The sequence below is a fragment of the Phascolarctos cinereus genome, unplaced genomic scaffold, assembly GCF_003287225.1.
Source record: "Phascolarctos cinereus isolate Bilbo 61053 unplaced genomic scaffold, phaCin_HiC Scaffold_3;HRSCAF=262, whole genome shotgun sequence".
NCBI classification, from domain to species: domain Eukaryota; kingdom Metazoa; phylum Chordata; class Mammalia; order Diprotodontia; family Phascolarctidae; genus Phascolarctos; species Phascolarctos cinereus.
Window position 1 is genome coordinate 70,724,260 of NW_027555736.1, and position 15,306 is coordinate 70,739,565.

At 38.5% G+C, this 15,306-nt stretch overlaps 1 protein-coding gene across 1 annotated transcript in view; it reads left to right on the forward strand.

Annotated features, from left to right (window-relative positions):
• CHAT (choline O-acetyltransferase) overlaps positions 1-15,306 on the forward strand; it is a 101,021-nt gene that overhangs the window by 71,559 nt on the left and 14,156 nt on the right. The window contains exons 10-11 of the mRNA XM_020996744.1: positions 5,973-6,101; positions 13,179-13,301. Coding sequence (XP_020852403.1) covers positions 5,973-6,101; positions 13,179-13,301 — 252 coding nt within the window. The remainder of the gene's footprint in view (positions 1-5,972; positions 6,102-13,178; positions 13,302-15,306) is intronic.

Here is a 15,306-nt window from a genome sequence, read left to right on the forward strand (position 1 = left end):
TGAGCATGAGTCCCCACTGTATCTACGTCCTTTCTGAACCCCCTCCCCTACCAAATGCCGCAAAAAGAACATTCCTCTCCCTCTTCCAAACCCTCTAGGCCATAAAATAAGTTTATCTAGAGATTTTATTTCTATTATTTAAACATTCATTCAAACATATGCACCCAAAAGTTACCAGAGTGCTCAAAAATTATCTGATCAGCAAAACAAGTAGCCACAATAATGTTTCATAGATGTCCCTAAATAAAAAGCTCCCCACAAATCCTGAAAATTCCCTTCAGAACTTTTGTGCAGGACAGCACAAGCTATAGCAGCCATCATGGGAGGGTAAATCATAGTGTGGCATCTTCTCCTGTCCCAGCCTCTCACCAGAATTCCTTCTTCCTTCTCCTTTTCTCCCCTACTCCAACCCTGCCCTCATGCCTTGGCTATACTCTTCTCTCCACAGAAGAAGTAATGATAAACTACTTGCTTCATAACATGCTTCAGCCATCCATAAATCATTAAGAATTTATTGATCATGTGCTTGAAGCAAATAAAAATTATATCTATGGTCCTATAATTACTCCACCCAAAATATACTAGAAATGCCACTTTATTACAGAGTATCTCAAAACAAAGGTTCTGCTGAAATACAAGGTCTATTTTTTCATTATTGTCTTTTGGGATTACTCACTAATGGTGGTCACCTCCAAGAAAAGAGGGTTTCCTTTTCATTAAAGATGCCTTCCCTAAAATTTTTACCATTTTAAAAGCTATTGTTCATGCTTCCAAAGGAAATAAAGTGTTTAAGGTAATTTTATTTTATTTTTTAATTAAGAAGTATTTCTTTTCTTTCACCTCTCTCTACCCCTACTGAGAAGGAAAAAAGAAAAACAAAACATTTGTAACATAATATATAATATTACATATATGTCATGAAGGTTTTGTTTGTATACATACATATATACACATATGTATATGTACAGAAATGTATATATGTGTGTATATACATATACACACACAAAACCACCAAATTCCCATATTGACTATGTCCACAAATGCATGTCTCATTCTGCATACTGAGTCCATCACCTTCTTCATCATTACTCTGCCAGAGTCATGCCACTCATTACACTAACCAGAATAAGTCTTTCAAAGTTGTCCATTTTTATATTTTTTTAATTTTATTTTATTTTTAATTTATGGAATAAAACAAGCATTTCCATAACAGCATAATAAAAAAGACAATTATACACGAAACTGCACATCTACTGTGTACAACTTGCTATTCTTTTTAAATATACAACAAATTTACCATGTAAATTTCTCTTTTCCTTTTTTCTTCCCTCCCCCACTCCACCCTAGAGACAGCCACCATTACACACAAATAAGTGTGTGTGTGTGTATATATATATATATATATATATCTCAGTAAAAGCATTTTATACATACTTCTCTTTATCAGTTCTTTCTCTGGATACATACAGCATCTTTCTTCATATATCCCTTATAGTTAATCTAGGTATTTATAATAGTCAAAATAACTCATTCTCGCCAAGTTGTTCTCAAAACAATTTATTGTTACTGTATATATAAGGGAGGGTGGTGCTCATCAATCATGGACCAATGAAACAAACAGTAGTAAATTAAGGTAATGGAATACTATTGTGCTATAAGACACGACAAAATGAATGGCTTCAGAGAAATAAGAACTTGTAAAGTGTTTCAAGTACCTTTTTGAAATAGGTGTTGGTTAATCTTTGGGAGAGTCTGTTTCCTGCCCCAGACTATTTGCTAAAAATCAGACTTTCAGTGCTCATAGGACCTAGAATGCAACCTACTTGGAGTCAGAAGCTATTTGTTTTGTAGTTGTATCCCTAGTACCTTTTTACATAGTAAATGTGAGCTAAATGCTTACTGAATTGGATTGAATTGGAAGTAAGAAGGTTTAAGATCTCTCTCGCCAGGATGTTTCCAAATGAGGCAGTTGTGGATGACAACAGTTCTTTGTGGATCCATCTTTCTTCCTGGCCATGAGACGTGGCTACATTTCCTTTAGGAAGGCAGAGGCCAACTGAACAGCACTTTTGGTTTCTCTTCTACCCTCTTTTTCCATTAATATGACCCAGGAGTCTCCTTTGAAAGCCCAAGTGTGTGGGAGGAGCAGAGGGGGTGTAAGAACACACAGTTCAGGGAATCAGAGGTGGTCAACAAAGTACTCTCTGGTTCTGTCCTCAAAACTCTTGGCTTATTTTATTCCTTGTGTGTCACTGTACACTTGTTTTTCTCTGAGAAACAGTTTGTCATTTGTTTCTTTTTCTGCATCTCTTTATTGCCCCATTGTCTCATTGCCTCTTCTATTGTTGTCTCTTAAGAGGCCAGTATAGTGGAAACAGCACAGGATGCCAGATACAAAAAAATCAGAATACCTTGGTTAAAATGCTGGCTCTAAAACTGGCAAGCTGTATGACCATAGGCAAGTCACTTAATCTCTCTAAGCCTCAGTTTCCTCAAGTGTAAAATGGGTGATAAAGCTCCTGCTAATTACTTCACAGATTGTTGTGAAGAATGCACTTTGTAAACCTTAAGATGATACACAAAATACAAATTATTATTAGTAATACCCTATGAATGAATTAATGACAGGCATGAGTGAAAAGCATTTATTAAGAACTTATGTGCCAGTAACAGCATTAAGCACCATAGATACAAACACAAGCAAGCAAGATAGTTACTCTCCTTAAGAGCTTACATTCTAATAAGAAAAAATAACACATTTGGGGACAGACGGCTAGGGATGAGCTTCCTGGGCAGGCAAGTCAGAGGGATCGGTGATTAGAGTCAGAAGACATATCCTTTCCAGGAATGGCAATATGATTGGGTAACTGTTCCCAGAGCTGGACTTGAGAAAGAGTAGAGGAAGAGAAATGGTTAGGAGGTGGTGAAGCAGGCCCAAAACGGGCAACATCAAGTATATGTTCACCAATCAAAGTCCACCCAGGGTCACAGCTGTGGAAGCTTGAGTTGCGGACAAATTGGAGGTGACTGCTGCTGAGAAGGCAGTGTGACATGGTTGGCTGAGCAGCGGCAAAGTGGGCTTGAGACAGTAAGATAAAGTGAATTTAAAGTCTATTAACAAATCAATCGAAAGGCTTTATTAATCACCTTCTATGGGCCAGGCACTGGGCTAGGTAGGTACTGAATGAATGAATGAATGAATGAATGAATGAAATGAATGAATGAATGAATGAAAAAAGCTTTTGTTAAACACCGTCCAAAGCACTGTGCTAAGCCTCAGGATCCAAATACAAATACAAATTAAAATGTGAGCTCCTTGAGAGCAGGGACTGTCTTATGAAGAGTATGGAGCTCTCAGAGTACTTTGCATTCTAATGGGGGAAGACTGCACATTCAGCTGCAGGTCAGATGAAAAACTCCCATGATCCTTGGGATATAGCAGCAGAGCAGGCAGTTAATGCCTGTTCTTTAATGTCATTTCCACTGATAAAATCACATCAGTTCTGATGTTGAACCACTTGACAGGGCCAAGGACTTTCCTTTCTGGGTCTTCAGTAGGTGTGGCTGTAGCTCCTGTAGGAGCATCTCCACAGGGGTAGTAGCTGCTCAGGATAGTGGCTGAGGGCACTGGGCTGGAAGCAGCGCTCTTCCCAAGGCTCTTGTGTTCAGGGTCCTTCAAGGTAGTTCCCATCAAGGTCTAAGAGGAGACAGTGGTCATGGTGGTGGTGGTTTCACTTGTCTGGAACACGTCTCCTCTTTCTCCCTCAGGGGGCCATGGTGCTTCAGCCAGGCCAGTGTGGCTGCCCTGTACGTGGCATCTGCTTGGCAGTTGGTGGAGATGGCTGGTCCCTTGTCCATATGAGTTGCTTCCCCAGATGATGGCAGGACTGGTGGTCTGGGAGGTGTTGCCACTCCTAAGGCTCTTGTGCCTCTCTGCCTATTTGGCAGCATTTGGCCAGCAGAAGCTGATGGTGGTGATGAGGAAGGTGTGCCTCCTCTCCACAGTGATTCCTTTAGTCCAAGATGGCTGTAGGGGGCTGGTCTAGAAACCAGGTCTGGTGGTTTGGGAGTGGGGAGGGCACTGCCATTCCCAAGGCTCCTGGACTCAGTCTTAGGCTGCCTCCATCATAGCCCAAGGGGAAATGGAAATCAAGGTGGTGGCAGTGGTTTGACTTGCCTATTATGTTTGGCCTCCTGTCTCTCCCTCAGGGTACCCAGTTGATAGGGATGGGTGGCCCTTTCTCCACAGGAGTTGTTTTTCCAGATGATAGCTTTGAGGGATGGGCTAGAAGTAGAACCAGTAGTCTGAAAGGTACTGCCATTTCCAGGACTTTTGGAGACCCAAAGACAAAACTTCAGCAGTCCCTTCTGTCAATGAGTTTATATTCTCTCTGGGGAGATAACATGTATAAAAAAAGTATATATAAAATAGGTGAAAAATAAATATCAGACAAATTGGAAAATGAAGATTATCTGCTGTGGGGATCAAGAGAAGCTTTATGTAGAAGGTGTCACTTAAGCAAATTTTGAAGGAAACTAGGGATGCTAAGAAGCAGGGGTGAAGAGGGAGTGCATTCCAGCCATGGGGAATAAGCTGGGCAAAAGCACAGAGAAAGAAGCTGGAATGCCATGCATGAGCCAAAAGGCCAGCCTTTTGCAAAGTGTAGGAAGGGGTATAATATATAAGGTTAGAAAAGAAGATAGGCTGGGGCCACCTTTTAAAGGGCTTTGAAAGCCAAATAGAGGAGCTTATACTTGGTCCTAGAGACAGAAGGGAATCATTGGAGTTTACTGAGTAGAAAAGCGACAGAGTCAGACCCCTAATTTATGAAAATTACTTTGGCAGCTGATTGAAAGACCACAGCTCCTGTATGCCATCATGCCATGAAAGTGACCCAAAAAGCTATGCTAAGGGAATACAAACCAAACTCCAGAGGCTCTAAGTGTGGGCCCAGTTATGGGCTGCATGTGAGTACTCTGAGGATCAGTCTAGAAAACTTCAGCTAAGCTCATCCTCAGCTTTGCCACATAGCATTGAATTGTCAAGTCATAGCTCTTCCTGAAGATCATCTGCCAGGTGATAGAAAGATTGGCATTTTTGAAATGTTATCAGCAGCACAACATACAACAGAGCTCTATTTTATTTCTTGCTGTATCTGCTAAATGTAATCAGGTGTTAGCTTATGGTGAAGTGTTCGAAGGAAGCTATGGGTGGGAGTTAGTAGGAAGTTTATTTCAGTTCATCAAAAGGAAGAACTTCCTAACCATTAGAACCATCTGAAAATGGAATAGGTTGCTCGGGAGGTAGTGGTTTCCCCATCACTGGAGGTGCTCAAGCAGGGGCTCAGTGACATTTTAGGTCAGCATTGTTGCAGAGAAAAACTTGCATTATTCAGGCAATTGGGTAAGACAACATCCTAAGCTGCCTTAAAATTCAAAATTGTGTGATTCACTGTTCATGACTTCAAAAGCAGATAAACATAGTGTTTTATGTTTCTCTAAAAACCAAACGGTGTGTGTGTGTGTGTGCGTGTGTGTGTGTGTGTGTGTGTGTGTGTGTGTGTGTTGATTTCTACAGGGCTCTCAGTTGGGTTTCCCTAGGAGTCAGTGGCCTTTTCTAGAAAAAAAGATTCTCTGATCTGGCTGTAGACTTCCTCAAATCTCCTTAAACAATAGGGGCAGTCATCCATCTATGAATCTTATGATGAAAAAAATTAAACCAGGCTCACTGTGTTTAAATTGACATGGATATTTTGGACAGAATTTTATGGTTAAAAATTCCACAGTTTATATATGTCTTCCATGAAATGGAAGGAAAATTCTGGGAAAGACTTTTAGCAACAAAACCACTCTGAGCTTGCAAATATAGGCAACAACCATAACAATAACTCCAGAAAGCAAGGAAATACAGGGGAGCTATTAACCAATTCATTAAAGATTAGAACTCAAGATATCTGTCTCTGCACTTACAGGAAGGAGAGCTCAAAGAAGCTAGTTAGAGCTGATTCTGTCAGTGAGCTTCCTGCTCCCAGAAGACTGAGATGGAAATGTTCCCCAGAAATTCAGGGACACCTGGCCTCCTCAGCAGACACACTTCAACGGTAGGGAAGACCTTTGGGTTTCCTTAGGGTGATTATTCTATATAGCCTCATTGAGTTTTTTAGCCTCTTGGTTTGAGCAATTTTGGAAGTCCCCAAATATTACTGTTACAGCCCTTCTCACCATTGTGTTCTCTTCATGTTAATTCAGTCAAATCAAAGATGAGTTATAACACATGAGGAAATAAGTGTGCTAAAGTAGCCATCATTTACATAAAACACAAAAGGGGGGGGTTGTTGTTTTGGGATTTTTTTAAAGCAGGTTTCATCTGAGGAAACATCTGGGAAACATGATTCACTGAATTCAGAAGGAGTTATAAGCAGATAGTTTGAATAGGTTATTTGAATCCAAGCTATTCCAATTTGCTTAAATTTACAAGGGTAACTTAACACCCCAGAAAGGGAGTGAACCACAGCAGGCTTTAACGGGACTTCAACACAAGTTTATGTATGTCTACAGTTTCTTTCAGCTCTGAAATTCTGTGACTTTATGACTCAGTGGAAAATTACAAGATACTTTCCCACTCTGTTGTGGAATTCTGAGTCACGCCATTCTTCCAAAAGATGGTATGGTTGTTACTGATTAAAATTAATTCATTTGATAAGTCTTTACTGAGTGCCTACTATGTGTCTAGTCTTATGCCTATTATTATTATTATTATTATTATTATTTTTAGGCAATTGGGGTTAAGTGACTTGCCCAGGGTCACACAGCTAGTAAGTGTCAAGTGTTTTGATCTATGGCCAGATTTGAACTCAGGTACTCCTGACTTCAGGGCCGATCCTCTATCCACTGCGCCACCTAGCTGCCCCTATGCCCATTATTACAGGAAGAACTATAACTTATGGAAACTTTTAATCTGTTTGGGGGACAAAATGAAGACACATGCAATAGTTGAGTAACAGTACAGGACTGAACAAAATATGATTTTGTTGCATGATTTGTTAACAAAATAAACGACACGGACAATAAGAACTAAAGGAGTTCAAAGGAACAGAGTAGAATAGTTAAGGAGAATTTGAACAAGGCTTTGAGACAATTAATAGCTTCAACAAAGTTGCAGGCTACAAGGTAAACCCTCAAAAATCAAAAGCATTTGCATATAATAATAATAAGATCCCAGATGTAATAACAGAACTATAAAGGCCATTCCAAATAACTACAAAATGTATAACTCATCTGGGGACCAATCTGCCAAAGCATACAAAACACTGAGTTTGGATTCAATCACAGCGTGCTCCTTAAAGAAATAAAGAACAACTTATACACCTGGAGGAACACTCAGTGCTCGTTGTTGGGATGTGCCAATATAACAAAAATGGTGATACTACCAAAGTAAAGCTACACTTTTTAATACCATATTAATCAAATTACTAAAAGAATATTTTATAAAATTTGACAAATTGCCAATAACAAAATTCTTCTGAAAAAAATATATAGATCTAGATCAGATGTGGGGAACTTGCAGCCTTGAGGCCACGTGTGACCCTCTAGGTCCTCAAGTGAGGCCCTTAACTAAATCCAAACTTCATAGAATAAATCCCTTTAATAAAAGGATTTATTCTATAAAACTTGGGCTCAGTCAAAAGACTGCACCCAAGGACCTAGAAGACCACATGTGGCCTCAAGGAAGCAGGTTCCCTACCTCTGAGATTCTAGAATATTAAAGGAAATTATAAAAAGGTAGGAGTTAAAGGGGACTAGCATTTCCAGACCTCAAACTATATCATAAAGCAGCTATCATCAAAAAACATCTAGTACTAGTTTAAAAATAGAGGTAGACCAATGAAACAGACTAGACAAGGGAGAATCAGAAACAATGTAACTCAATAACCCAGAATTCAATAAACCAGAAAATATAAATTACTTAGGACAAAACTCTCTATTTAATAAAAACTATTGGCAAAACTGGAAAGTTAGAAATTAAGCTTAGGCCAACACCTTACATTGTATTTCTTTCTTTTTTTTTCCTTTTTAGGCAATTGGGGTTAAGTGACTTGCCCAGGGTCACACAGCTAGTAAGTGTCAAATGTTTGGTCTGAGGCTGGATTTGAACTCAGGTACTCCTGACTTCAGGGCCGATGCTCTATCCACCGCGCCACCTAGCTGCCCCTTTACATTGTATTTCAAAACACATTCTAAATAGATACATGACCTCAATATTAAAAATCATACTATAAAAAATTAGAAAAAGAAGCAAATCATATATTTCTCACAGTTACAGGTAGGATATGCATTCTTAACCAAATAAAAGATGCAATTACAAAAGATAAAATAGATAACTTTGATAAGCAAAACTGAAAAGTTTCTGCACAGACAAAATTAATACACCTAGGATGAGAAGGTTAAGTGGGGAGAAAATCTTTGTAGCAGATTTTCTTGATGGCTTTGGTACCCAAGATTTATAAACAAATAACAAACATATATACATATAATACATAAACACACATATATGTTATCTATATACATATATATATGAACAAAATCTACTCCCCAATTGATAAGTGGCCCAAAGATATGAAGAAAGTTTTCAAAAGAATTACAAACTATTAATAACCATATGAAAGAAAGCTCCAAATCACTAAAAACAATTGTGAGGTTTCACTACAACAAAAGATGACAATAAGTCAGTGCTAGAGGGTTTGTGGGAAGACAGGCACACTAGTACACTGGAGTAACTATGAATCAGTACAACCATTTTGGAAATCAATTTGGAACTATGCAAGTAAAGTGACTAAATGTCCATACTCTTTAACCCAGAGGCCATTGATAAGAATAAAGTCCCCTATATACACCAAAATATTTACAGCCCCATTTTTTGTGATAGTAAAGAAGAGAAAACAAATTAGATGTCCATTGACTGCGAAATGGCTAAACAAATTGTGGTACATGAATGTAATGGAATGTTATTGTGCTGTAAGAAATGATGAATGTGATGAATACAGAGCAGCATGGAAAAGATCTACATGAACTGATGCAGATGAAGCAAGCAAGGCCATGAAAACAATATGCACAATGACTATAACAACATAAATGGGAAGAACAACCAAAAATAACCAAATTTTTAAAAAATCAACCAAAAAGTGAATGCTGCAAAATTATAAAGAGCAAGCATGGCTTAAAAGGAGAGATACAAGGGACAGCTAGGTGGCACAGTGGATATACCACGTCCCTGAAGTCAGGAGCACCTGAGTTCAAATGTGGCCTCAGACCAAACACTTGACACTTACTAGCTGTGTGACCCTGGGCAAGTCACTTAACCCCAATACAAGATACAAGAAGACTCCCTTCCCTCCAACCTCCCATTTGCATGTGAAGACTTCCCCTGAGGGCATAGATGGAAGAGAACAATGTGTTCCAAAGGCTACTCTGGAGGCACTCTGGAAGGCTTAGAGCTTGGTTAGACATTAAAGACACAAATGTGATCCACTGTGTCCTGGGCCATTGCCCATCATCTTGACTTCTGTCCTGTCACTGACTTTGGTGACTCTCTCTGGAAGAGAGATAAGCTGATGACTTTGTGCAACTGTGCCTCACTTAAATCCAATTCACAAGCAAGTCCATTGGTCCTCTTTGAAATGAAGGAGCACTTTTACCGAAAAAGTTACTTCTAGAAGCAATGTCCCAATGAATTTGATCCTAATTTTATAACCAATGATAAAGGCCCAGCAAAGTAGTTGGAAAAAAAGCCAGGGAGTAGGGAATAGAGTGCAGCACACCTGGGGTCTGCCTTAAATAGTGAACCAGATGAGGCAGGGTCCACGGTAGACACTCTGGAAACCTCCAGGGCATAGTCTCCAGTTCAAGTTTTAATGTAACCTTTTATTTGATAATGATTATTTTTCATGTTTTTTCCAGGAACTGGATTACTGCATTGCAAAAAATAATCAGAAATAGATGTTGAATGTAATATCATTACATTTTCTTAAGGAGCATAAATCATGTTTTAATCCTATTCATATGTTGTGAATACTTACTGAAATTTTATTTTCAGATGAAATATTTTATCTGCTGATTCAAATTCCCTCCTTCTCTGATTACTCCTGCCCACACTGATCAGTTCTCTGAACTCTAATAACACTGATAATCTGTACTATGCAATCTAACATGGGGTGTGCTGGTGTCAGCTCGTACCAGAGCTCAAAAGTCAATTGTTAAATTTTCAGTGAGAGCACTTGGACCTCAGAAATTGGCAAATGATGAAAATCAATACTTGATTTATTATTCTGCTGATTTCTAGACTTAAGAAAGTGATGGAGAAAATGTTAATAATGCAGATCAGATTTTTAAGTGGGTGTGTGTACTGTTAGTTGTTGTTGTTGTTAAGAAAGCAAATTGTTAAGACATTTACCAGCATACCTCTGGGTATAAGATATACTTATTTCATATTCAGTTCATACTCAGAGCAGACACTGAGGAAATAAAACAGGTAAACAAAGAACAGGGCAGCTAGGTGGCACAATATAATTTTAAGCACTGGGCTTAAAATCAAGAAGACTCATCTTCTTGAGTTCAAATCTGGCCTTGAACACCCACTAGCTGTGTGACCCTGGGCAAGTCACTTAACCCTGTTTGCTTCAGTTCCTCATCTGTAAAATGAGCTGAAGAAGGAAATGGCAAATTGCTCTAATATCTTTGCCAAGAAAACTCCAAAGTGGGGTCACAAAGAGTTGGATGTGACTGAAACAACTCAACAAAAAACAGAGAAGTAAATACAAAGTAATTTTAAGAGGGAGACAACACTATCATTTAGCAGAATCATGAAAAGGTAGCATCTGAGCTATGCTTTAAAATAAGCTAGGTGTCCTCCAAGACAGAGATGAGGGCCATAAGCATTTCAGGAATGGGGCGGGGGAGGAAGTAGGGAGAGAGAGGCTGGCCATTTGTGGTTGAAACAGGAGATAGAATGTTGCACACGTGTACATGTTGACTCCCTGACAAACGTGTCAACTCCTTAAGCAGAGATTATATCATCTATCATCCTGTACAAGATCAAGTAGGCCTATAACAGGTACTTAATAAATACTCACTGAATTTAGCCACTCAACAAGTATTATTAAATACTTGTTATGTACCAGGCTCCATGCTAAACTTTGAGAATACAACAAAAGGTAAAAACACAGTCCCTGACCTCAATAATCTTTAGTTTAAGATACACAAAAATCAGTTGATGATGTAAAACTAGAGTTTAGGAGAGAGAATGGATCTGTGTACCATCTGAGTAGAGATGATAATTAAATTCATGGGAACTCCTGAGATTATCAAGCAAGACAATACAAAGGGAAAAGGCAAGAGAGCCCAGAACGGAGCTTTGGGGACAGTGACATAATGGGCATGACCTGGACAAAGATCTAGCAAAGGAGACTGAGGAGGACCAGTTAGACGAGAAGAACCAGGAGAGAACAGTGTCACTAGACAGAAAGAGAGACTATCCAGGAGAAAAGGGTGATCACAGCAGTGTCAAAGGCTGAAGAAGTCATGAAGGATGAGACTGAGAAAAAGTACTCGGACATAGCAATTATGAGATCATTGGTAACTTTGGGAAGAGCAGTTTCGCTTGAAATATATAATCAGAAGCCAGACTATAAAAGGAGTTAAAATCAAATGAGAAGCATAGAAGTGGAGGCACCTAATGTAGACAGCTTTCTCAAGAAGACTGGCCACAGAGATGAGATATAGGATGCTAGCTAGCAAGTATGGTTGGATCAAGTGAATTTTCTAAGAGGGAGGAGAAATGGGTATGTTTGAAGGTAGCAGGTAAGCAGCCAGGAGCTTGGGAGAGATTCAAAGTTAGTGAGAAAGCAGAAATAACAGAGAGGGCAGTCTGCTGGAGAAGCAGGAAGGAATGGGGTGACTTATTTAAGTAGAATGATTTGCCTAGGCAAGGAGAAGAGCTACCTTTTCACGAGATAGGAGCAAAGAAGGGGATAGCAAGAGAAGTCATCTGAGTGATGACAGATGAAGAGGACAGGGGGAAAGGGAGCTCTTAGAATTAGACCTCAAGTTTTTCATTTATATATGAAATAAGGTTCTCGGCCAGAATGGTTAGGGGAGGTAGTGCCATGGGAAGCTTCAGGAAGGATGAAAAGGTTTGGAATGGTCACTGTAGCAAATGAAATAGTGAATTAATTACGGAAGTGAGAAATCATTGCCTTGCTGCAGCGAAATCCCAGTTGAGACTATGTAATATAAATTTATAATAGATCCAGTCAGCACAGTATTGTGATTTTCTCCAGCCTTGTATGACAGCAAGTGAATAGGATTGAAGGTAGTGGGTGGTGGAAATAAATCAAGATTCAGGTTTAATAAGCATAATCACCTCAGGACAAGGGGACAGCAGATTTGAGTGTAGAGGATAGTATAGACTGGAATTGTTTCACAAATGAATTGGGATCATAGCCTGGGGAAAATTGAGTAGTAGGGTGATTGGAGGTCTTGGTGAGAATAGTAGAACAGGGTTAGGGATTATAAGGTAGAAAGAAAGATGAAATGATAAAATATTATGATCACATAAAGCAAAAGTCATTAACTTTTTCTGTGTAATGGACCCATTAGCAGTCTGGTGAAGCCTATGGACTCCTCAAAATACTGTTTTCAAATACATAAAATAAATCACATGAGATTATAAAGGAAACCAATTATATCTAACTATGTTTACCCAAAAATTTTTAAGTTCATGTACTTTTGAGATAAAGGAATTTTGGAGTTTATGAACATGGAAGTAGAACACTTATAGGTGATGGCAAAATCAAAGGTAGAGCCATCTCTCTCTATAGGTATCTATAAATGAGGTAGAGGGACAGACAAAGTCATGAGGACTGAGATGTTAGAGTGTGTGATGTAGTATTTTTTTTTTAGGCAACTGGGGTTAAGTGACTTGCCCAGGGTCACACAGCTAGTAAGTGTCAAGTTTTTGGTCTGAGGCCACATTTGAACTCAGGTCCTCCTGACTTCAGGGCCAGCGCTCTATCCACTGTGGCACCTAGCTGCCCCTGTGATGTAGTATTGATATGTATGTTGAAGAATTGAAAATATAAATAATATTTTATGTTAAAAAATAATTTTCTTTTTATTCTCAGGATAGTGAAGAATCTTGACTTCACTGTTTATAAGTTTGAATACTTTGGGAAAGAGTTCATTAAGAAACAAAGGACCAGCCCAGATGCTTATATTCAGGTGGCACTCCAGTTGACCTTTTATAGGTGAGTAAAACAAAATCAAAGAAAAGATCTTTTAAAAGTAAGGACTGAATCCTCTTAGTGCTAAAGAAATGCACCTAATATTTTTTTTCTGCTGCACACAATAAACTGTTATCCCTTATAGGATATATTGTTCCTACACCTAGAATGGGGCATATAAACCCTCTAAGAAAGGAAGCACAATGTCCCTGGTACTCATAAAATGACACTAATAAAAAACTCTGAAGTAAAAGAAAAGTACTCAACCAAACAGGGGCTATATGATTCAGATTTCCTGTTAAAGATTCAACTATGTTTTAAATCACTAAGAAATTAATTAAGTCTGTTTCTTACACCTTTTGACAAGACACCTTTGGGATGGCAGGCATCTTCCAAAGGCTTGCCATAGTTATGGCTTTATCCATACCAGGCTCATATGAATATATAAATACTCACATATACATATACACACATATATGTGAATTGTCTTAGATCATTATATTGATCAGAGTGGCCAATTCTTTTGCAGTTGAAAATCATTACAACATTGCTGTTACTGTGCACAATGATCTCCTGATTTTTCTCACTTCACTTTGGATCAGTTCATATATGTCTTACCACGGTTTTTTTTTTTTCTGAAACCACTATCCCCATCATTTGCCACAGCATAACAGTACTCTATCATAATCACATCACAAGTTGTTTAGCCATTCCTCAACTGATGAGCATCCCTTCGATTTTCAATTCTTTGCTACACAAACAGTTGCTATAAATATTTTGTGTGTGGAGAGAGAGAGAGAAAGAGAGAGAGAGAGAGAGAGAGAGAGAGAGAGAGAGAGAGAGAGAGAGAGAGATATGTCCTTTTTCTTTGATATATTTAGGATACAAACCTAGTAGTGACATTTCTGGGTCAAAGGGTACGTATAGTTTTATAGCTCTTTGGGCCTAGTTCCAAATTTTTCTCTAAAATAGTCCGACCAGTTCACTAAGCCACCAACAGTTCATTAGTGTACCTATTTTCCCCTCATCCGTTCCAGCATTTGTCATTTCTGATAGATACGAGGTAGTGTACCTCAAAGTTGTTTTAATTTTATTTTCTCTAATCAATAGTGATTTAGAACATTTTTTCATATTACTATAAATGGTTTTGATTTCTTTTTCTGAAAACTGCCTGTTTATATCCTTTGACCATTTATCAATTGGGGAATGCCTCTTATTTTAATAAATTAGACTCAGTTTATGCTTAGTATACATTTGAGAAATGAGGCCTTTATCAGAGAAACTTGTAAAATTTTTTTATATTATTTCATTGGCTATGGTACCTTTTCTCAAAATGCAGTTTCTTTCATTATCCCTTTTAATTAGGTCTATTTTTGCTTTTGTTTTGTCTGAGATCATGATTGCTAGCCCTGACTTTTTTTATTTCAGCTGAAGCATATTAGAGTCTGCTCCAGTTCCTTATTTTAATTCTACAGGTATCTTTCTGTTTCAAGAGTGTCTCTTGTAAAAAACATATTGTTGGATTCTGGTTTCTAATCTACTCTGCTCTCTGCTTCCATTTTATGGGTGAACTCGTCCCATTCACATTCAGAGTTATGATTACTAACTGTGTATTTCCCTCCATCCCATTTTCTTTTATTTCTTATTTCCTCCTTTTATCCTGTCCCGCCTCAAAAGTCTATTTTGCTTCTAATCACTGCCTCCTTTTATCATCCCCCCTCTTTCTCTTATTCCCTTCCCCTCCTATTTCCCTATTAGGGGAGTTACATGTCTATACACAACTGAGTATGTGTGTATGTGTATGTCTTCTTCCTTCTTTGAACCAATTCTGATGGGAGTGAGGTTCAAATATTGCCTGCTATCCTATTTTTCCCTCCTCTATAAAAACTTTTCCTTGCATACCTGTTTTACATGAGAAAAATTTCCCCATTCTACCTCTCCCTCCCCCCGTCTCCCAGTGCATTCCTCTTACTCACCCCTTCATTTTTTTTGGAGATCATTCCAACATAATCAGCCCACATCTGACCTC